This window comes from Vidua chalybeata, chromosome 1 (assembly GCF_026979565.1).
Source record: "Vidua chalybeata isolate OUT-0048 chromosome 1, bVidCha1 merged haplotype, whole genome shotgun sequence".
NCBI classification, from domain to species: domain Eukaryota; kingdom Metazoa; phylum Chordata; class Aves; order Passeriformes; family Viduidae; genus Vidua; species Vidua chalybeata.
The window spans coordinates 20,756,824-20,781,971 of NC_071530.1; the positions used below are offsets into that span (position 1 = coordinate 20,756,824).

General features: G+C 37.8%; 1 protein-coding gene across 2 annotated transcripts in view; it reads left to right on the forward strand.

Annotated features, from left to right (window-relative positions):
- Nucleotides 1–25,148, forward strand: part of RSU1 (Ras suppressor protein 1) — a 102,762-nt gene that overhangs the window by 28,529 nt on the left and 49,085 nt on the right. For both annotated transcript variants that reach the window (XM_053958276.1, XM_053958284.1), the window contains exon 8: nucleotides 12,168–12,300. In XM_053958276.1, coding sequence (XP_053814251.1) covers nucleotides 12,168–12,300 — 133 coding nt within the window. The remainder of the gene's footprint in view (nucleotides 1–12,167; nucleotides 12,301–25,148) is intronic.

The window sequence follows — 25,148 nt, forward strand, 5'->3', positions numbered from 1 at the left end:
AGCCAGGAATTGGTTTCTAATCTTAAAATTTAAAAAAATATTTTCATTGGAAATAATGTAGTAGTGTCAATTATCTGTTTTTGAAACACCTGTTTTGAAACATAGGGTCTGTTCCTTTTTTCTTGTTATTGTGGACTGTTACATGGGAAGCTTCTTTGTTTCTACTAGTGCATTCCACATAATACTTCCCAAAACTCAGGAGGATGGTGACAGAAATTAGCATGATAAAGAAAAATTACTTGTCTTCATAAGAACTTGCTTTGACCCATTGACCCTGTGTACTTTAATGTGACAATGTATGCAATGAATGCGTTTTGTTTTATAGAGCAACGTACTTTTCTTCTGTGAATTCGGGAAGGTATTTGTTTGACTCTGATTTTTTTTTTTTTGCCCACTATGGGGTTTTTTGACTTTTTCCCATACTACTAGTGGATGAAAGTTGGTCTTTTTTCTTCAATTTCAGATGTTTATGTCTTGACACAGGTATACTTTCTTTTGGTTTTGGTCAAAGTCATAATTATTTATCAATTCTCACAACAGCAATAACATTTCAGAAGCATGTAATGTCTGTAAATGTACTTTTCTGTACTTCCTGAATTATAGCTTTTGAGGATTTTTCAGAATGTGGAAGATGAATAGTGCACTGAGTCTAACCACCTTCTTTGGCTAATTAAATATTCTAAACATGCTGCTGCCTTACAAGCATAGCAACAAATCCCCGCTAAATGGTTTTACTATCAAAATCCATTCCAAATGGAAATGTTTGAAATAAAATTCTCAATATTTATTTTGAATTGACCTGCAAAGTTCAGGATGGCCAAGGGAAATCTTTTCCTCTAAGCATTTCTTTGTATTTTAGAACAATATCACAATCTGGTAAAAAAAGGACTTGTAATTTTGCCCCCGTTGAGAAAGCTGGGGTTCACTGACACAGCTAAGTAAGTCCTTGTTACCTCTGTTCTTCATTACTCAGAAGGTATTTTGTAAACTCTACTTTTCTTTCCATGTATTAATTAATCAATGTTTCATTTTACGGTCTTACTCAGGATCCTCATTTGTGATCAGTTGCCATCATTTCTGTTGTAATCTATGCTGTGGATAATGCTAGAACTGTCTCAAATTTTTAAAATCGATTTTGGCGTGTATTTCCAGAGAACATTACACTGAAGTCTAGATTTGTAATTTGTACAAATTGCAAGCATGTTTACTGTGGAAAACAATGTTCTGCTTGTTTATTAAACATCTGGGAACATGTGTAGGGACTGGAACACCAGACTAGGGTTTGGAAGGCTTGTTTGGAAGGCTGTATGGGAACAGACCATAGGCAAGAATGAATCTCTGCAGTCCTGGTTTCCCTTCTGTCAACCAGGGCAGTTTAGAGAAGCACCCCTTTGGAGACAGTTTTAAAGTCTGCCAGTGAAAGGTAGCATAAGAGGGTTACAACCTACTGCATGGACTGCTAATGCCATGCTAATACCATCTGAGGGAGAATGAACTTTGCTGTCCAAGTTCTTCCTCCTAAATTTTTAAAATTGAATTATAATGTACTCAGAACTATCCAAATACTTCTTGGTGTGCGTTTTGGATAAATAGCTTTTCAGTGAGCTGGTCCTATTTGCATTAATTGGAGCTGCTCCTGTTCCATTCAAAGTAAACAATCTTTTCTCTCTCATTATCACTTTCATAATTAAAGGTGCTGAAGGCTTTTGACTAGCTTAGTTCAGGCTCTGGTGGACAGCAGTGAGTCACTGGATGTTCATTTACCTTGGAGATGGGCACAATTGAATGATGAGAAGGATGTATGTGTTACATTAAACTGTTTTTTAAAGGTAATGTAAATAAGTGCAGAAGAAGGAATGAAGAATAGGGTATGAAAAAGGCCACAGACAGGCCTTGGGGTCACAACTTCGGAGTGGAGATAACAATAAATAACCTCCTACAGTCAGCCTGTAATGTCACCCAATGTGATTGAGGTGGCACCAGTACAGGGCTGGGGGAGATCGCTATTATCGTCTGTTGTGTTTAGCAGAGAGTTTCTACTGCTAATTTAAGAGAAATATTCCTGCCCAGGAGGACTGAAAGACTGCATTGGTCCCTGGGTGAGGTGCTTTTCTGTAAATACAGTACATGTGAGCGATGAACACAGGAAATGGCCGGGAGTAGGTGGTGGAATTTGCAGCTTGTTTTTATCATTTGTCTCTCAAAACCCCATTCATGAGAAATGGTGGTGGGCAGTCATATATAAACTTTAAAGAGGCGCTGGCATTTTTTTCCCCAGCATTTAAAAGGTTATGTGCTGCATTGTGAGACAAATAAATCATGATTCACTGCAACAGCAGAGTTGCAGTCAGTTATATAAATTGCCAAGGAGGCACTAAATCTGTCGCTTTGTGTGTTCTGACCGTTTAACAATAAGAACAGTTTGGAAAGAAAGTAGACTAGAAACAAGAACCATATAAAATGGTAGATGCAATTAGTCACATCAGTGATGGTGTTTTAAGTTCATTGTTTGTTCATCTGGGTGGACCCATATGTACCACATAAAATATTTTCTCAGGAGAACAGGAATGTAAGAGTAGTATATGGTGCAGAGTACTCACCAAGATGTAGCTAAACAACCACCCAGAGAATGTAACTAGCCTATCTGTATGTCTGCATTTTTGATGTGAAAACAATTTGTATGATTTTTAAAGCCCAGATTCTAATGTTGCCTGTGTGCACTACCCTGCTGCTAACACATGTGTGCGCACACGTGGTTTGGTCATGTTTATGCATATGGAAAAACAGTGATTTCTAAGAATACATTCCCAATTACCATCCTCCTTTTGCAAAATTGTATTTGGCATCAATAGCTCATAAATTGCTGTTCAAAACTGTTCTAGTTCATCAAGTAATTTCCTCAGGTAATGAGAAACACTATCAAAATTATGAAGTTAGTCCATACTGGAAAAGTAGAAAATAAAAGCCTTGTTTAAAAAAAAAAAATCTTAATTGACTAAGTAGTCATGTTTCTTTTTAAGAAGCATGAAACATTTTGTAAATTTAATTTGTGTATCAGAATAACCAAGTAATTCTTTCATAAATTTTTAGTTTTGAACAGCTAAATTACCTTCTGTGGATAAAGGATTGGCTTTAAATACAAAGTTCAAGGAATTGTGCCAAAAGCCTCAATATTTCCATCAGTGGAAGACCTTTTAAAATTTAGGCTTTTGAAATGACACTAGAATTTGTGTATTAATATTATATTACGCAAAGTAGTAGCTGCAGTAGTTTGTTCAAGTAAATATTCATCAAAATAGCCGTTTACTCAGGTAATTATAACAGGCATGTGCAAACATAGGAATCACTTACTTTACAAAAGATATTTCTTTTCCAAATGTTGGAAACTTTCCACTAGTTGACATAAATGCCAAACTTTTCTTATTTTAGTATAAACTGTCACTGTACCCTGCTTGTGTCACAACACAGCACTGCTCACACCTGCAGTACAGGTCATTAAATGGTGCTTGTTGGAAGCCTGAACACTGGGGCTCTTTGGACAACAGTTCTGAGCACTAGAACAACTGATACCTTACAATTTCAAAAAAAAAGACATGTTTCTAATTTTGGAACTAAGGTAAAGGTGTATAAACAAAATAACTTGTTTTCTGGGACTGCTGATGTAGCAGTTATCAGTCAAGAAACAGTAACAAACATTTAAGTAACAAGATAGGTTATGGTGAGATTATTTATATAGAAAAGCTTCTCTGAAAATCTGTGCATACTCCTAATTTGGTTTCTCATTTAAGGTTTAAGTCAAAAAAAAGAAGAAAAAAACCAAAAATCACTACACCCTACACCCCACCACTTGTTATGTAGTTAGAAACCAGGCTGAATGCAAAGTACTTGCATTAGTTTTTAAAATATGTAAGTTCTACAGTCATTTCTCAGATGACTACAGTGTGTGTGTGCATTCTCCTCATGTTGACTGTACTCTGATTATAAGTACCATCAACATAATAATGATGTTTCTGTCAGCAGATACTTCATCTGTTGTGTCAGAACTGTAGTAGGTAAGAGTACTGTAATTAGAGCCAATCTGAGCAAATGTTAAATTTGTTGCTATATTTGGTTCATTTTATGTTTCATAGTATTTAAAGGTGGTTTCGCTCTTCTGAATACTTGGCAACCTGTGTTTGAATGGAAGTTTCAAAGGTGCAGGGCAAAAGCAATACAGTGAGTCTTTTTTGAAGTCATTTTTTAAAATTAACTAGATTTTGGTCTGATAGGGACCTTTCAAAGAGAGAATGCTCTGTTGAATTCCCATGTAATTGAGAATCTCAGGGGAGTTTCTGATGCTGGAAAAAATGTGCAATATATTTCAAAATAAATTGGGATGCTGATCCTCTAAGCCTGTAATACTTCCTGTGCCATTAAAGTGTCTTTGATGTTAAACTACTTTGACATCACGTTAATTTCTTTTGTTCCAAAAGCCATCTGCTGCATAGTGGGTTTCTTGGGTTTCTTCACTGGGAACACTTAGTGGTGACTGTTGGTCTGCCCCTTGGGATCCCAGTCAGCACTGGACATTTGTTACACAGAGCAGTGAAGGAAATGGTATTTCCAGCACAACATGTCACCTTTCAAAGAAAGAAATCAGTGAAACTTTGCAGTACTTGTAGGTCTTCTAGAAAATGATCTTGCTCTTACCTGAGGAATGTGGGAGAAATTAATTTAATCAAGTTATAAGTAATAAATAAATAATTTTAGAATGTATTTTTAAATATACATTTTGAAAGTACATTTTGAAGTAATTTCTTGGATTTTTATTAAAGTGCTTGTCCCTCTGCCTTTCCTCTTAGCTATCAAGAAAATGGCACCAGCTGGGCTAGTTGCCCTGGTACCTGAGAGCTGTGTGTGGTGGAGTTCAGTTGTTGAAACAGCCTCATTTGTATTGTGATGGTAGAAGTTTCCAAGGCTCTCTCCTTGTTCTCAGAGAGTTAGCCTCTCCTCTTGTCACCTGAATGTGGAAACATGAGTTTGCCCAGCCAGGTTAGGGCTATAGTCTGTCTGTATTTAATACTCAAAGTGTGGTTTAAGGTGGTAGTTCAGCATTTCATCCATTCTCTTCTCTTTCTCAGGCTTCATCTTCAGTCCTGACATATTCCGAAGTGTCAGACTTTCCATTACGCTTTGGTATAAAGATTCTGGCTGACCTTTGCTTTGATGCTAGAATTTTGTATAAACACCTCAGGACTACATTCACTTTGTTTTAAACTCTCTCCTATGAAACATGCTGGAGGGTAAAATTCTCTTCCCATACAATTGTATAGCTGTAGCTGAGGTAATACCAGTTTTCCCTGTAACGTTTCACATTTACATCAAGGGTAAAGAATTCAAGATTTAGTTGGTTTGCTTTTACTTGATTTATTTCAGCTATGTTCCTCTTACTAAGAGTTGAAGCAAATGGAGTAGCTACTATGGGATCACAATATAATCAGACTATTTAACCTATCAAACTAAAGAGTGAGAGAACACTTGGCTGTTGATCCTCATTCACTCCATGAGAAGAAAGCATAGGTGGTCTTGCCCCTTGTAGATGGGCAGAGGGAGCACAGCAGTGTTTTAGAAATAAGTCAGCTTAGTTCAGCTTGGAAGTAAAGACTGTATTTTGGCAGTGATGAACCATTAGAACAAGACACAGCTATAGCAGAATCTCCATCTCCTGGTTTTTTCAGACCAGATGTTTTTCTGTTTGAAATGTGTTTGTAAGCTCTTCAGTTATTGAACTGACACAGATTTACTGTTGCACATATTCAGGTCAATGCTGAAGTTGGGGTCTCATCTCCAAACTCATTATTGGAAATCATCATGTACATCTAAGAAGTTGTAAGAATAACATGTGATGTTGTAAAACTTGTTTTAACTCCCTGGAAGTAATTGTAAAACTGAGGATGGATTTTGGCCTTTGTTTGACTTTCAGATTCTTTCCTCAGCCTTCTCTTACCCTGGGGCTTTCTGTCTAACACTCACAAGGGAGATTGCAGGCATTCCCATCTGTGTGGTTAGGAGAGGAACCAGAGGAAAACTTGCAGCCTGCTTCTGTGTGATGGATGCTCTGGAGTATCTCGTTTATTTGCATGCACTGAATCTGATTTCTTGTTATCTGAGACTTGAACCTTTTCTCGTATTTGTAGAACCACCACAAATGCTATTTCAGGGTTTTCTGAAGTGCTGGTGACTTGAAGTGATACTGTTAGACCTTCTTCAGTGTAAGGATGTAGGGGTGAAAGAGCAGAAGTGTTGCTGGGATTGATCTTTTGGATCAATGAATTTCAGTCTAGTTTTAGATTTACTAAACTTAGTTGTTCTCTCTTAGTGCATAGGAGCTCATTAGTAAGAAAATTAGTATTTTTGACATATGCTATGGAGATGTAGATTTGTTTATCATACTGAATATTGCTGTGAATATTTCTGCCAGTTCCAAAGAGATTGAGTCACACTGCACTTAGGTACAAGAAGACTTTGCTCTTTGTTGTCTTACTGCTCCTTTATAAATACTGTTTAAATCTTCTATTACTAATCCTTCAAAAGCGCTATGTCTTCAAAGCAGAAATGATCTTACCTGTTTATAGGAATGGTATGAGTTACTGGTGCATAGCCTTACATGTGCTTAAGATTGGGGTAAAAATCATTGTCTTTTGATAATACTTTGTGGCATAGAAATGAGTGTATATTTTTGGTTTTTTTACATAGGTGTTAAAACATCATTCACAATTAATTGCCTTGGTATCCTTTTCATGACATAATAGTAATTATATTTCTTCTACCCCCACACTTTACACAATCTCTCTCTCTCTATTGAGACAAAGCAAATGCCACAAAAGTAATAAAAATTATAAGCCCTGTAGTGTAAAGCAAATCTAAAGCAAACCAGGACAGACATATTTTTAAGTACAGCCTAAGTTTAAATTTAGTGCAGTGGATTGATCCCTTACTTAGCATTTAATAAAACAAGATTCAAAGGTATTTATATCTAAATAAATTGCTAAAACTAATTTTGTTCCTTCTTTTATGTGTATGACAGAGAGTAAGACCTTTGTGTTGTAAAGGGAAGGAACGTTTGAATTGCAGTCTTAAGAGGAATTGCTAAAAGGGATGTGTTACAGCTGGAGGACTCTCCTTGAGGTCAGTGAAGAAGAGTCTAGGCTGGGCGGGGAGTCAGAGTATCATCAGGACACAGATATGAAACTCAACAGTATACAAGCTAAAAATTATATCCATTGATTTTAACAAAGCTCCACTGGGAATGAATTTAAACCATTACAAAGAAGCGTTGATCTGGCATTTTACAGCTAGGATCATGTTTCTTACGCTGAATGCCAATGTTCAGTTCTCAAATGTCAGAGTTGTTTAATTACTTAATTTCACCTTTTAATTTTTGGAAGTATTTAAAGTGTTGCCAGGGAGTATTCAAGTGAAAAGGACAAGCCAGGTGTGTGTTCATTCTGTTTCCTTTTGTATGTATTGAAGTAATGCCTATCTACACTAGTCATACCTTACTGTACCTCCAGTATACATCCACTGGATAAATATTACACACTTTGTATATCATACATCACAAGAGGATGAGGGGCTTGTAGCTGTATATGTCAGGGGTGCTTGCAGGCTAAGTCTAATGGACAGAAGTAGCCTAGGAGGTCTGAAGGCACCCTTGGCCAAAGTGATGGGTAGTATTATTACTGGCTCTGACACTCTGTGTCAGACACCACTGTGGGAAGCAGCATTTGATTTTCTATTTTAAGATCTTTTCTGACCATTGGAGGCATTTGAGCAAAACATGAACATTCTCACAAACCACTTTTTATTTCAACAGAACTGCAGGAAAATAAGAAACATTAATGGTAATGTTTTAGCTCAAGTGCAGGATAGATCCATTGAGACAGGAAAGTGTAGGTGCCTTCTTATCCTTTAAATATCTCTTAGGATGAGGTGTGCCCGCTGTCATTTGAGGTGGCCCTTCTACCCACCCATGGTTGTAGATGCTCTGAGTTTAGGAAGTGATAAATGGTATTTTTTATTAATGGATGACCTAAGTTAGAACACATTGAAATTAAAAATATATGCACTTTGATTTTGCACTTGAATTCTCAAGAGTTTTGGAGTAGATCTATTTACTGTAGCTCCCAGGTGACAGCTAACAAGAGATTTGGGCAGTAGACAGCTTTTAGGTCTGCACAGCTGAGTAGTCAGACATTAGGAGCAATTTGGTTTTGAGGTGGGGTAAACAAAGAAGTTAAATCACAAGGATTCAATCAAACTTAAGGGTTCAAGATCATCTTTAGAGACAATGAGTGCTGAGACAGAAATAAAAATGCCAAGATCAGGCATTTCTAAGATGACACAGATGGCTCCTCTTAGAAGGCTTGTGGTCATTCTGTGCAGGTCATCCACAGCAGTCAGCTGTTAGATCTCTGCTCTTCCCTTTTCCAGATTCTGTTCTGTTTTCAGTGTCCACTTACTGGTAGCAGCAGTTTCAGTCTTCCACCTGGAAATCTATATTTACTCAAGATAGAGTAAAAAAAGTACCCACTGGACTTAGAAGGTTCTTTAAGCATGTTATACTGGGGTTCTGGGTTTTATAGTTTTGATGATTTATTAGAATAATTTTAGAAGCAATCAGAAATAATTTAAATAACATTTCTGTGCCCTAGGAAAGGCACTGTGCTGACTAGCCTTGAAGGTGGCCTGCTCCTCCTCACTTACCAGAGGCACATGACTGTGATGCCTTTCGGTGGAGCTGATCTCTTTCAGTATGACGAAATAGCAGAACTTTAAGTCCATAATGAAGAAATACAATTTTAGTGAAACGATTATGCCAAATTACAGAAATTATGAATATTTTTTAATAGGTAGATGAGCATGTAGAACAAAACAGCAATGACCAACGCAATCACCTACCCTAATATATTTTGTGATTGAATCTTCAGTGCTGGAGTGTTACTAGGAGGTAATTCTGTATTTTACTGCATAAAAGTATCTGAGGGATTTGATGTGATCTCTGTAGCAAAACAGTATATAAATTCCCAAAATCCTTGGGGACAGTGTTCTGCTTATGCTGCTGTTAGACAATTTGTATGAAGATGCATCTGCCATGGCTTTTTCCCTGGCTCTAGTGCTGCAGGGGTGGAATAATAGCATTTTCTAACATGGTGCTGCCATAAAAAAATCACCTAGGCAAGGAGGCTTTTGGAGTTGGGGGACAGGGACACAGGTGAGGCATCCAGTTGCTGGGCACTCCCGTGGGGAGTGTGGTGCCAGAGCCATTGTTTCAGGCAAGTGTGATTGTCTCTTCCACACTGCTGGATTTGTCTTCTGCACTGCAGCAGAAGGGTCCATGCAGTGCTTCTGTGTGTTTGGCTGCCCCAGCACATACTGTTCCTGAGATGTTACTGAGACTGTGGCCTTGTGCTGGAGGTCCTGCAGCCAGAGAAGAATTAGGTACATACGCCATTGATTCATGGATTTTTTAGCTGTAAGCACAGAAAGGACACCAGGATATGGCCCCCAAGCACTGTGTGGTGATGCAGGAGAGACACGTTTCCCTTCTGTCTCATTTTTAATTATGTGGCTTTTTTGTGCTCAAATGGCTTGCCTTGCGTCAGGAGGTTTAGACTCCATTTCTTACTTAGTTCTGATCAGGTGTGGCACTCTCCCTGTAACTTCTTATCCTGCTTATTTTTCTGCTTATTTCTGTCCTTCATTTCCAGATGGAAATTTTGGTATCCAACGGTGAGGTTTTTAAAGCACTGGTTGCCTTGTCCTTCCTGTCTTCTGTAGGGCAGCCCTTCTTCATTCACCTGCGGAGAACCTGGTGCTTGCTATGAGGACAGACAAGTTGTTCCTTTTCTCACTACCACACTTGATTAAATTCTTCACCTAAAATCCCTAGGCTCTCACCCCAGCTCCAGGTGGCTGGTGGGGTGGGCTGCCAGGCCAGCTGCTGCTGGCAAGGCTCCCAGAAGGACGTCCTGGGCAGGGAGAGGTGGATTTTGGGGCGGATGCTGAAGTTTTGTGCGCCCCAATTTCCACTGTAATTAGATTAATTAGGGCGTCTCCTTACCTCTGAAGGTGAAATGAAATATTTGTCTGCTTCCAGTGTGTTTTAGGAAAAAAAGGGAAGACAGAGGAACATAAAGCTACTACATTGGCATGGGGGCCTACAGGTTATTCTGCTTGAGCACTCTTGGTTTTGCTGTAAGATTCCTTTGGCTGTAGTAGAGTTGTAATTATTACATTTAATTACGTTTAAATGGGCCATGTGGTATTTGAAATGGAAGTGGGCACACTGTACTGTTGGAATGGAAACATGCAGCAGCCTTCCCTGGATGGTAAATTTCTGACACAGCTTGGGACAAGAGGATTCAGCTGAGACCACAAATATTGAGATTTTGGGCACATGTGTCTTATTCCTATAAGCAGTATTGAACTTGACCAGTGGTGGGGGCCAATCTCACCTCCCCAAATTTAGCTGGTTTTTTTAGCAGTACAGAGATTGATCATTTTACCTTGATGCCCCGCCTACAGAGTGCTTGCAGTGTTGGTAGTTTCAGAGAGCAGCTTACAGGATATTTTGCAGGTAATAAAATGGGAAATCCAATTTGCAATTGCAAAGCAAGCCTCTGAGTGATACATAATCTTCCCAGCAGCCCCGGTCAGAGGGTTAGGGCTAATTGCCGCTCTGGCCGGCTTCCCCAGCAGCCTCCGCGTGAGATCTGGATGGCGAGAGCGCCAGCCCGCGCCTTCAGCCAGCAGAGTTAGACACACTGCTTTCTAGCTTATTAGGTCCTCTTTGTCACAGTACTTAATCCTTCTTCCTGATCCTTGTTAGAACAGGGCTGCCGAGTCCCTTAATAAAGCAGCGAGGCGCACTGAAGCGTGCGGTGGCAGGCGGCTGCCGCCTGACTGACGGCTGTGGGGGATGCTCCTGCCGCTGCGGGCTCGGACCAGCCTGCCACAGACAGCTGGCAGATGAGCTTGTTAAGGTTTGTTAAGGTAACGGTGACTCCTGACTCCGTGATAGGCTGGTATGAGATGCTTGGCATCTTTTCACACCATATAATGGCCTGTCTTTAATTGTGTTAACCCCTTTTACAGAGAGGAATACGCCAAGGATTAGCTGTCATGCAGAATGTGTAGCCAAAGTGAGCAATGAGCACAGGGCTTGAAGCAGCTCCCCTTGCCTGCACTTGCATAGCCCCTTTCATTTTGGAAAGCTGTGGTGTCAGGTTGATTTCAGATTTCACCAGCAGCTTGGCTCAGTCAGTCTTCAAAACCCTGTAAATATTTTTTTGTTTGCTCCCCGTAGTTAAAGATTATTTTATCTTATTGTGGTTTAGTTATTGTTGATTTTTGGAGGAGTGGTAGGCCCTCTCTTAATTAAAAAATTTGAAAATATGCCACAGATTTCTTAATTTAAAGAACACAAGAATATAATTCAATGGCTAGGCTATCGCAGAAATCAGCCCTTTGTATCCATAGTCATGAGGAATTTGAATGGAGTGTGTGCTGGTTTTGGGCTCGGGTGGTAAACTTTTACAAAATGAACAAAACAGCCGCAAGCAAGCCCATGACAGATCTCTTACATCTTCTGTCAAGAATCATAAAACTGCCATGTCACAAGAATGGCGTTGTCTGTCTGCTTTTGTGAGTGTATGTCATTCTAACCACAGATCAGAGCAGGATCTTGGTGCACACAATGTGCTGGGCACTGGGAATGCAAAAAGCCCCTGGAGCAGGGATTGAGGAATGCATTGCAATGCCAAGCTTCAGCAGAGCAGATTTCTACCAGAGAATCATTCTCCTTTCATTCCTGCAGATCATAGTGGAGATGGTGAACAGATGCATTATCAAGTCACACTTGAAACTAATTTAATAAATAAGTGGGCAGAGTTCAACCATGCTTTTCAGTGTGTAGCAGCACTGAAACAAATAGAGTGGAACTGCATCCATCACGGTGGGAGCTAGTGTCCTTCTATTCGTCTTTCCTAAGACTGAAATATTTCCTGTTGTTATGGTTGCATTCTCTGAAACAAATAAAAAGTTTTTACATTCACCGCAAGGTATTTCTTTCAAATTTTTCATGTTTCACATATTTTTCATCTGGTGTTTTGTTTAATCTCTTTCAGGTAATTTGGATTTAACTGGTCAAAAACAAGTCTTCAAAGCGGAGAACAATCCCTGGGTTACCCCTATTGCTGATCAATTCCAGTTGGGAGTATCTCATGTTTTTGAATACATTCGTTCAGAAACATATAAATAGTAAGTATTACATTATGTATTGTAGCTGTGTTATTTATTTATTTCCCTGTATTGTATTGGGCAAAATGTTACCAGCTACACACATCTTTCATAATACATGCAGGAATTTGGTATTCAGGACAAATATGCAAGCCTGTACATTTATATTAAGGAATTTTGCCAAGAAGAAGATAACTGGCATGTAGACAAGTTAGGAAAGCACAAAGACTGTTTGATACTGTCCTGCGTTTTTTGTTAATTTCTAAGAGCTGTTATGTAACATGAGAGGTGTAAAAGAACAAGCATTACAAGCCTTTTGAGAAGTACTAATTTTAAGTATATTCAGTACAGCTTTATAGCTTGAAATAGATATTTATTAATGTTTTTGGATGCAGGTTATGTTTTAAGAGATATCCAGACTTCAAATATGGTTTGATCTGGACTAATTTGTGACAGTCTACAATCTTACACGAACTAGTGTTTTCTTCAACAGTGTAAATTTGTATGCCGGGCTTCTTCATTTTAGTGCAAGATTCCATGTACAAATGCTGACCATTAGTTTAGGAAATAATGTCTTTAATCATTCACTAAATTTTAATATTTGTTTTAAGTAAAGATCCCCTTGTTATTCTTTAGATGGGGAGTTATTTTTCAGTGTCTAGCAACAATCTTGATGCTGTCTCTCTAGGAGCAGTGGGTAGTACAACCTGGATTGGAAAGTTAGTTTTTGCATTTTGCCTTTATTTTAAAACTGTATTTTAATAATTCAGAAGCATTTCCAACAGTCTTTTATATGGTTGCTGTCTGAACAAAATTACCAGAGAAGGGTATTCACAAGTGACAGTTGTGGGATTCCAATTAAGTAACTGAGATGCAAATTTCTGTATGTAACTAAATGACCCAACAATGGCTTTTGTAGGCTATTGCTCTTCATTTACAGAATTTTAAATGAAAAGAATCACAGATGGAAGAGTGGTTGCAAGAGTTGCGTGTCTCAGAAGGGTGCTGATATTTATGCTGTGATTCGTGTTCTCAAGACAGATTTATTCATAGATTTAAGTAGGCTGCAACACCCTTCTTGCAGTAGTACTCTGTACTACAGGCATGGTGTAGGGAAGCAGCTGCCTGTCTCCTTGGACCATCCCTCCCCACTGTTCATTGTGTACCTGCATCTCAGTTGCTTGATAATGTTTGGTAATTTTGTTTTGTACTGTCAATTTTATATTTCTCTTTGTGAGCAGTGTAGATTAGGGACCCTCATGCACTTCTCTCAGGAACCACTCTGGGCATCATGAAAACAGCAAAATTTTAAGGATTCAAGTGCAGTTTTGAGGATTTGACTCACAATTGGTTTCTAGGGAGGGGGGTGAGGGGGAAGCTGTTGTTATATATCTATAGTTTTTAAAAAAAGTGTAACTCTGGGTATTTTAAACTGCTCTGGCAACTTTCCTGGAATAATCAAAATTGACAAGAAGGTTCTGTATTTCATCAGTTACCTCGGCTGTTGTTCTTTGTTCTAAGTTAGCTGTATTAGGTTTGTTGTCTTACTCTTTGCTAGGTGTAGCAGTATCTTATTGGCTAATGGGCCAGTTTTGATTTTGTCCTCAGTAAATAATTGAAACCTGTCTAGTTAACAGTGTAAGCAGAATCAGACTCTGGCCATTCATAGAGAAAAAAATCAAAATCAGATAATTTTCTGTGGCTCATTCATGATTTCTACTTTGATCTTAGAAGTTTATTTCATTAACATGCCATAATTTTCAAACTTTAGTGATGGAAACTAAATGTATGGTGATAATTATGTGTCAATTTCAGATTTTCAGCATATGACCATTTTATATTTAAATCATAAATAAAAAGTATCAGTATGATTTCTTCGAAAACCAGTAGTAACTTTTTTTGAGTCTTGATTTTCCTTGTTTGCCCTGCTAAAAAGAGAGCTCATGGATTTTCCTACTGAAAAAAGATTGTCTTTTTTATTTCCAGTTTCCTCTAAATATGTGATTGAGAATTATGGGGATGCCATGTCCTAAAGACGTTCCTCTGTTTTCATTTGGTTTTAAGAGTTAAAACTCAAAAGCAGTGGCATGGTCTAGGTAACAGGTTTAGTAGCATTGTTGTGCACAAAAGTAGATAAGCTGTACGCTCAGAAGAAATTAAACTGTTTTTCATGGTGGAATTTTGATCCTTTCCTATTAATGACTGTACATCTTCTTCAACTGCCTTTTTCTTTCAGAGCCTTTTAACAGGTAGTGTGTCTTTTTCTTATTAAGCAAAACACAAGGTTGATATGTGTACTTAGTATTTTTCCCTGTGGGTATCTAAATAAAGAAAGTCAAGTTCTTGAGTTTTCATGTGTTTTATTGCTCATTCTGCCAAAATAAAAAAATCTTCCAACAGTTGATAGATTGAGACAGATAAACTTCTACTGTGAGGCAAAGCAGGAGGCTTTTCATTAAATGAATGATTGGAAAAGGTTGCTGCTTAGCTAATCTCACTTGCATCACTGAGAAGATAGAACATAGATCAGAAGCTGACCATCAGACCAGTAAGTTTGCTTTCAGGTACTGGAAGATGTAGACTCTCATGAACCAGAACTATGCATCTGTGAATTTTGAACTCCAGAGACAGAAATTTATTTCCCTATGCCCATTGTTTCTGCTAGCTGATTGGAAACACTGACTTTCCTTTTTTTACAAGTTTCACATTGTCTAGACTAGCTTAGACAGTGAGGGTAGGTTCATACAGTCACAAGTGCCAAGTTTCAGAGGCTCACCAAGTTACATTTTCACTAAGGGGGTTGCGCTAATATATTTTATTTTGTGTTTGCAATGGCCAGAACTTGGTTTGCTCAGTTGCTGTTAACTTAGCCAGAAATCAGTAACTTATTAGCTCCTGGAAATGCACTCACTTGCGGTCATGTAAATAAACCTTGAGGTTTCTGCTGATGACTGGCACAAGCCATCACTGCAGACAGTGCCAGAGATCTCCATTCAGATTCTGTGAGGTTGCATTTGGGAAGCAGCCACCAAGTAGATCACAAACCTCTTCTTTTCCTTTGTGAAATGTACTGGCTGTTTCAAGCATATTTAGTGAAAAATTACATCCCATTTTTAGCCTTGTCTTGGGATATTCATGATCTAGTGATTAATTGATAAGTAGGGATGACACCCATGAGGGATGATTATGTCTAAAGATAAAATGTCATTTGTCTTGCATACTTTTACATTTTGACACTCCTGTTTTACATCGTACTCATGCACCAAGTATAAAACTGGAATTGCACTTTACTTCAGAAGCATGTTAACCAGTGAGACCCTCTACTTTGTAGCTTCTTTCATTTCCTTTAATTTCCTTACCTTTCATGAGAAATGGTGCCCAGTGATTTTTTTCAACCTTAATTTTTCAAGGAAGACTTGTGCTGACAAAAAGATGGGCCATATATTGTGCTGGAAAATGTGTGTGGAGGGGCTCTTAATTCTTAACAGGAAATTCAGCAGCTTTTGGCACTTTGCTAGCTTTTGTTGGCTAAAATACACCCACTGCACATATCATCTGGTGACAGCATCGTTTGGAAATAGGTCAGTTTGCCAAGTGTATAATGATTCTTAATCTCTCGCTGCTGTGTAACTTTCTGAAACTTTAGTAAGCTGAATTTTGACTTTGGTTCTATATATACTTAGGAGCTGCCATTAAACTTGCCATCTGATGTCACAATAGTGTTGAAAAGCAGTGGAAGAACTTGCTTAAACAGTGAAGGATAATGGCAACCTTGTCTCCTCAAAGGGCTTTACTAAATGTTTTATTTTTTATTCATGCCTTTAGTCAACTTTCAGAATGACCTTTATGTTGTAAGCATATTCTCAAAGGATCTTCTCTGTCTAAGATACTGACAAAGAGATGATATATTGTGTGATTTAGTGGTCACAATGTACTTAGATAAGTGCAGACAGACTTAAATGTTTGAAAGAAAACAATGAATTAAGCTCCTGTGAAGAATAAAATTGTAGTTCCTTAGAATGTTCCTTAGGATTTATGTAAGATAATTATTGATTTGATTAAGATGAGATAAAACTGAGATATGCAATTGGTATCAGTGGGTGGGTTTGGTTGCTGGCATTTACAGCAAAGTTAGTCCAGAAAGCTGCTCTTCTGGTGCATTTCTGGAATTATTCATGTTCTCTTGATCCATCTTCATGTGGAACTTATTCTTTGCATGTTTGTAATGGAAACAACAGTGATTTTGATTTTATCACAGCAGAGTCTAATGCAGACCTCAATAGCTGATAGTGTAATCCCAGCTAAAACAAAAGAAATTGCTGGGTCCTGAGTGCATTTTTAAACTGCCCTTAAACGCAGCAATCCCTTTTTAACACTTTATCTAATTATTGTTGTTTCCCTGTTTGACCTCCATGTTCCAGTGAGACAGAATTACGATAGAAGAGTCACAGCATTTTTAAGTCTCTAGAAAGCAGATTTCCCCCACAAGGCAGTCAATTTGGAGTCAAGAGACTCAACAAGATGGTTTGTGAAAGGAAGCAAGTTGCACTTTTCACATTTCCATCAGGAAACGTAGTAGAAGAGCAAGCCATTTTCAAGACTGACACATGAACTCTTAGTGGAGGAAATGATTTGACAAATGCAGTGCTGAGCATATATCGCTTGGCAGCATTGGAACATAGGTTTCCCTGGGCAGGTTGCTCTGTGCTGAGCATTGTAATTGAAAACCCCATTTCATCAGCAGTGACAGTGTGGAAAAATCCACTCTTTATTGAGCCCTCTGTGTAGAGACAATCTCCCCAGCTTCTTGGGAATGAGTTGTTGTACTGAACCCCACTATTATGCAGCAGCTGCTTCCAGGGCAACAGACACAGGTTGCGAAGGAACAGATTCCTCTTCTGGATTACATTAATGAGGAGTATTTCAGGATTTATTTTTATTTTTAACAACTCAAAGAGACTGGCAAGGTACTCATAATAGTGCACTAGAATACAAATAGTATCTTGAAATAATTGGTGATCTTGTTCCACAGTTGTTGAGCCTGTTTAAGTTAAGTCAAGTCAGCTGCGTGGTTGGTGCTGTCCTATGATGTAAAGATGATCATCAGTAAAGCCACCTATTAAGGAGTGGAAAAGAGGTCAACCAAGTGAAGAATCCATATGTTGGTTCTCGGGAAGCACGTTGGGAAAGTGGGAATTGGCAGCAGTTGATATGGAGGCATCATCAGGTTGAACTGATATGAAGGGAGATAGTCCTGAAATGGTGTTACTTGTGCAGTACAGTCTAGGACCTCCAAGAATGTAATTTTTTTATGCTAGCACAAAAAGCAGGTGTACTTAAACTATGTTTGCTGATGGTGCAAAGCTAGCAGCATAGAAAAGAATCAGCATACCACATAGTAAGAATTAGCAAACAAAGAGGAAGGCTTGGGTGTATTAGTTACAGGCGAGCCACCAATGTGATATGCTGGAGTGAGGGGGAGAGAAGATAAGCACAATCCCCAGAGCTTGGCTAAAGGAGTGGAAATTTTCCAGTACAGAAAAGGAAATATTTCACAGTTGTGGTCATTATATTCATGAAAGGTGAATTCAGGCAGGTACAGGCAAAGTGTGAAAATATAAGAGGATAGTGAAATGAACGAAAAAAGAAGAGGAAATTTAAAAGATATTTTATTTATTTAGCAAAGTCAAGCCTGATAACAGGGGTCATGGCTGTCATTGGAAGGGAGAGGGGAGGAAGAAACTTCATTTAAGACATAAAAAAATGGTGGACATAGGAAAAGATATAAATAAGCTGGTCAGGTGTATATTTGAAGGAAGGTCTCTAATTATTAAGGGAGCAAGGTAATAAATAACCTTCTGGTAGAAATAGTCTTCCAACAGAAGAAATGAAGGCCAAAGTCTTGTTTCAGTGAGCACTGATCAGTTGGACAGGAGTATATGATGTGTTTACTTGTGGCAGAGGACAGCATGTCTGTGATGTAGGCAGACCTTGCATTCACATCTCCTGATAGTTGAGTGAAAAATTCTGATGAAACCTCCATATATATTCAGATAACTGCACAATGCCACTGATATTAAACTAAAGGAGGCAAAGCTCTGTTTTATGTTAATATGAAGAATAATTATGCATATTCCTCCATTTAATAATCTGTTTAAGTAAACATGTATGGGAGTATTGTGCAGTAGTTTATAATTACTAGCAATTTTTCATAACTTAGGAATTGTTATTATATAACTTACATATTCATTAGGAAAAATAATTTGGGGTTATGAAAATCTTACTAACTTTTTTTTTTGCACTTAGGCTGTAGAGATACCTAGAGAGAATGCTTTTCTTTGGCTATCTCTAAGTAAAATTAAATTCCCAAGTCATTGTCTAATCCTGTGACAGTACCAAAAAGAACAGGACACAGTTGATTTCAGGTGTAATTTCGAATGGTTTGTAGTCTGTACTTCTTGGGAGAATAAAGATGATATAGAAGAACGCAGACCAGTTGCTTGAAACATTTGTAGATCCGATTCGGCAGAGCTCAGTCAAACACCTCAGCTATTTGTATGATCCACAGAGGTCAGTAAAGATTGAAAGAACTTGGATAGTGTGAGTTTACCCTGCCTTGCTAAGGAAGACGGGCCATAATAAATGCTATTTAACTTCTTTACTTTTCTTTGATTTTGTCTCTAGTATTCTTTGGTAGTTTGTGGATGTAGTGATTTAACCCCAGACAGCAATTCAGAAGCACACAGCTGTTCACTTCTTCCCCTACACCCCCATGGGATGGAGAAGAGAATCAAGAAAGGAAAAAGCTTGAGTTAAGAACAATTCAATAATTGAAACAAGGTGCATATAATGATACTACTGATATTAAAATATAATAATAGTAATAAAAAAAAGAGAAGAATAAACCCCAACAGGTGTTGCACAATATTATTTCTCACTACACAGTGACCAAGGCTGAGCCCATCCCTGAGCACCAATCAGTCCCTTTTGGTTTTGGCCAACTCCTCCCAGTTTCTACACTGGGCATGATGTTCTCTGGTGTGGAATATCCCTTTGGCCAATTTGGTCAGCTGTCCCAGAGGTGTACCCTGCCCTTCCCCAGATTCTTGTGTAGCTCCTCCCAGGACAAGGGAATAGAAGGCTTCATGCATTAGTTTTCTCTTGGATGCAGCTCTACAAATACTTCTAGAACCAGTATTCTCACTGTTTCTAGAAGGATTGCTCATGTTCAGACACTCACAGCATGCACAATTAGTGAGTACTTATTTTCCCTTCTCATTTGCACTCTTATTTTCCTGGGCCTGTACAAGAAATAAGGTGGTGGTGTGTGCCCAACATTCCATTGCTGGAGCTCATTTAAATATTTCAATGACTTTTTAGCCTGGCATCTTTATTATTTGACTCCTGACGTGGATATAACATCTGTGCCAGTGGTAGCTGTGACCTAATTTTTTCCAGCATGGTTTCAAAGACTGGGTCAAGGTAGTGGTAAAAAGATGACCTCAGTGATCTGCGTTAGGTGGGAATCTCTGAGATGCCACATCTCCTGTGAAGATGAGCTCATGACAAATTAAGCTTCTCTCAAAGGACAGCAAGATCTATCATAGCTGAGAAGTAAACAAGTCTTAATAGTCCTGATTCACACATTTTGATCACGTACCAGTAAAAAAAATTTAAATTTACCAATAAAAATCTATTATAAACCTGATGTGGGGAAATATAAAAATGTCATCTGTGTTTGGTTCTGTTGTATTGAAGACACGATACTATATATTTTATATGAAAATGCTGATTTTTATTCCAACCACATGTTGTATTTATTGGCTGTATTTTAAAAATTGATAAATATATTAGTACATTATTTCCAACAGAGAAAATAGATGACTCAGAGTCCTGACATCTTTAGACAACATTTACATGCAAATCTGTAACTCTTCCCTAAAGAAGAGCTAACTGGAACCCATGTCAAAAGATAAACAATAAAAACACTATGTCTGTATATTTTTGTTTATATATTGCTAAGATGGATATGTAATAAAACCAAAGCTATCACTGATGTATCTGACAGATATAGGCATTGCACATATAAATATTGGTGTAACTACTGATACCACTGTTCCCTTTGATATGAATTTTATATAAAGTTTAGAATATCACGCAGTAATCCATTTGCCATGTCAAGGATGATAACCTAGAGTTTATGTCACTGGGGCAGACATCTGGAGCTATGTTAGAAGTGAAATTGGAATGAAGTGAGTTAAATGCAGAAGCTGAGGACTGTATGAAACCAAAGCTAGGGAAGCAGTAGTAGGGTACATGGTTTGAGTAGGGAAGCAATACAAAGTTGCATCAAACTATAGGGCAAGGCAAGATCAGTAGCCCAGTTAAACTGAGTGGTAATTATGATAAATCCAAAATGAGTACTAAGTAGAGATGAAAAAAAAAACCAAAAAATTGGTAAGCAACAGGATCAAGGACCTAACCTAGAGAACAGGTTCTTAGACCCCCTAGAACCTTAGGGTATAAGCAGACAAGCAGAGTGAGATGTGCAGCTGCAGGCAAGTGGCAGCTTGGGCAGGAAAAATGATAGAGGAGATTGAAACAAGTTTCTGAAGTGGGAAAGAGGGCAAATCCAAAGTGGGATCTATCTCTTACCCATTGGAGAGACTACTTACAACTCTCTGATTATGATAAATCTTGGAAACTAAATGGCCCCTTTTCTGAGCTGTGATAGATTATTAATAATGACAAGGGAAGGAAAGTCATGTTCTGTTATGCTTCTGTTCAGTGCAAGCTGGTGATAATTTAGGGAAAATGAGCTATTTCTCAGTCCCTCAAGTACAAGCCTGACCAACATTTTGTTGTGAGAAATGGTTTTAAACATCCAAGCCTCTAGGATGCACCCAGAAGGTTTAGAAGACTTGACCAACAGAGTCTGGACTCACCCAAGTTCCATCTTAATTAAATTACTGTGTCAGTGAAAAACCCAAAAAGAGACAGAAGTACTAGTGTCTTTCCAGCATCAAGGAAGGTGAATAGACCAAATTGGATTATTATGAAGTAGTTTACTCTGAAATTAATTTTGGGTTAAATAGTGAGGAAGAGACATGGGATTCTACTATTGATTATATAAAGAAAATTACTGTAATACGAATATCATTAATACTCTTTAAAGTATGACTATGATTTTGAGATTTTTTTATAAAGAAGTGTTAAATATTATAAATGTTGTAAGTTTGGTTGGTCAAGACAACTCTCTAACCATAGAATTTTATGAGGCATTTAGCTTGTACAGCTACACAACATTGTCACTAGAAAATGAGCACTGCATAATTTTAATAAAACATTAAGAAGAATTATCAACACCCTGATAGGTCTTGGGAGACAATTACCAAAGAAAATGTTTCTGGTGAGGTCCACAGAGATCTGACCTGGAGTCATTAAATGTTCTCTTCAGGTATTTGGAAGCAAATACACAGTTGTTTTTGATGACCTGGAAGTTGGTGAAAGATAACAGTGAAGGTACGGGCTGTCCTTGGTCATTTAATCATTCAATTTAATTAACTGGGTACACAGTATATTTTAAAGCAGCTTAATGAAGAATTGCATATCTGTGAATAAAATATGCAAGATATACCACATGGTGTGGTTAGGATTACAGGAGGAGATAAAAACAAGTGGGTACATCTTTCCAGAATGCAGTCAGCACTGAAAAACATTTTAAGAGACAAAACCAAAGTGAACAGTCAGCTCACAGTTCAGTGTTACATCTGAAAGGTTTGACTGAATTCAGCATCAGCCCCAGCTGATGTGGTAAGTAGTAAGTTCTTATTCCCATACTCACTAATCAGACATCAGCTGGGGCTGATGCTGAAATCATTCTGGTATCAGTAGTTTTAAAGGGATGTTAAAAATGTGTTTAAATACAGACACCTCAATTATTTGAGAGCAGAAGTCAAGCAGGTAAAGAAAGGAAAGCATGGTACAACTTAGTAGGGCAAGCTTTCAGAGAAAGTAACGTATTCATTTTTCTTCTATTGTCCTCCAGTTGCCTCAGGATGCTTTCTGGGAAACTGTGTTTTAGAGCGACATCTCAGTGTGAAGGTTATTGTATGATCCATCATGGATTTTAACATGCTGTGTGTAGTATCCAAAGGTAATGATCCATACTCTGATTTTAGACTTTACCAGAACTGTCACAGTTCTGGTCTGGCATTGTGTCCAGTAGTATGTTCTGCTGCTCTGACTGCTGTGGGCATGGTGAGTCCATCTTCTCCAATGGATTCAGAGGGTTCTCTCAACATTTCTGGGGGGTGTTGTTACTAACCAAAGGCAGTATGTTCAAAATAGATGCATTTCAGAAATTAAGCTGATACTCTTTGAGGGTAACTCACCTAATCTTGTTTAGGTTTTGGGTTTGTTTTTTCTTTGTTTGTTTGTTTAGGTTTTCTGTTTGTGGGTGGTTTTATTTGTTTTCTTTTGTTTGTGGATGTTTTGTTTTGTTCTGTTTTGGGATTTTTTTGTTGGAGAGGATATTGCAGGGAATAGAGTTTGGATTTTGCAGTTTTAAAGAAAATTCTTGAGACAGCAAGGGAACAAAGAATAAATTGGAAATGGCAGACAGAACAATACTAGTTGAGGACTAATGTGGAAAACATAGGTTTTCCACTTAATAAGGCATTTCTGGTAAAATGATGCAGCTAACAGTAAATAGTGGTCTCTTAACCCTTTGTAATCCTCAAAATTCAGTTGATTTGCTTTCTTGTTTTCTTCCTCAGATTGGTTCTTTATAACCAAACAAGAAGAGTTACTGCACACATTTGCTGGTTTTATTTGAGAAATAAATTTAAAAGTGGCGCTTTTATAATCAAGCAGATCTGTCTGCAATTTCTATTCTCTATGCAGCCATATCTGTTTTATTGCATGCTGGTTTTTATTGAACTCCAGTTTTTTCATTCAGTTTCACATTATTTCAGGGTTTTGTGTGATCTTTAGCAATTTTTTTACCCTTCTGGTGAGGGCTATCAGCTAGATGGAGAGGCATCCCTAATTTTATGACTGCTTTTATCAATCTTTTATCCAGTGGAAGGCTGAGGTTGTAATTATTCTGGTGTAATTTGCTGTAGCCACTTGTAACACAAGCTCTGATAAACTTGTTAAAAGCCATGATTTTATTTTAGCAGGTATCACTGTCATCCCATTAATGTGCACTTTTTCAGCCCTGTACAACTAAAACACAGTGTGGAAAATGGTTATGATCAGATTTCACTTTAAATTCTTGTCATTAAAATTAACTTCTTTTTGAAAGGTATAAGCTGAGAAGCAAGAACTTCTGCTATATATGACACAGGATTTCTCAGTCCTGCATTTCAGTGCTTTCCTCTGACCAAACAAGAAATGCCCTACTGTTAAAGCTGGGAGTAGTTGAATTTAGGTCCTGTGTAGGCAACACCTTTTGACTACAGCTTTGGATGTCTTTGTTTGTATTATGTACCCAACCACTTTAATTATTAAACTCTAAAAGTCTGATATACTGAAAATCAGTATCAAATATGCCAGGAAAAAATACTCTGTAATTTTTCTCCTTTATTACACTTGATTGGAAAAAGAAATCGTAGTCTAAAGTGAAGTGCACAGGAGCATAGACAGTAAATAGGATTACATAGTATACTGACCATTTCACTTGCTCCAGCTTCACAAAAGCAATAATAATAAATGCAGGAATATTAGCCCTCTTCGTAGTTTTGGCACGTTTTAAGAAGTTGTCTCCAGTGCTGAATGTAAACAGTAGCATTTGTTTCACTGAATGTGGAACAGTGATTCCCTAAATCCTTTTGGTTATCTGTAGTAATCTTTGATCAGGTAGGTTTTCAATCCTACGAAAATACGTCTTGCACCAAATTGCTGTCACAGGATGGTAAATACATGCAGAAATAGATGGAGCAAATCCTATACCCAGTGCTGTAAGTATGTTCCTCTTGGTAGGAAGAGGATATGCTTGATCTGTATTCACATGTGTACCCAGATTGCTACCTCTGACCTGCTTCAGTGTCTACTTCTATGGTACTTTCTGCACATTAAATGTTTTGGGAATCCAAGGTAAGAGAGCGGGATCCAGAACTCTTCAAAGATGTGCTGCAAGAACCTGCTACCTACAAAGACTCCAAGAAAGAAAGATCACAGTTCTAGAAGAATAGAATTTAGGCATGAATATATGTGTGTCAATTTTGATTCTTAATGTAAAAGGGATTTTCCTTAAAAAATCTGCAGCTCTTAGAGCATGGGTTTTAGTCACCTTTCCACTAGATATAATTTCCAAGCTAAATTCCAAATGTGAGTTTTGGGTATTGGGATGTTCTGTTTCCTGTTCATTTCTCCAAAATTCAGATTTGCACTATTGTTGACTTTTAAAAAAGAAAAGGTATGCAAGGAATGACAGTGATGATCCTGAATATAAATTATATCAAGCAAATTGATGCAAGATAAAATTACCAAATCAACCTTTTTTAGTCTATATTTTATGGAATATCTAAATCTATGTTTGGCAGTAATTTACTTTTGCCCATAAATTTCTGACAGTTTCGATTCTTTGGTCTTATTAATCAAAGTAGTCAGCACCAGAGCAATTTTTATGAGACTCACTAGTCATAAAAAATTTATTATCAGATAAATCAAAGAAACAACTAGCATCTTAATAGGGTGAACAAAGTGGCATGTAAAAGATCATTCAAGACTAGATGCTTTTGACACTTGTGTATTGCATTTAGTGCTAGAGTCAGATGTTCTGCTTGCATTTTCATTAAAATACTAATGACACAATTGGTACCTTTAGTGCAGGATGTTTCTTTTTTTTATGTATACATACATAC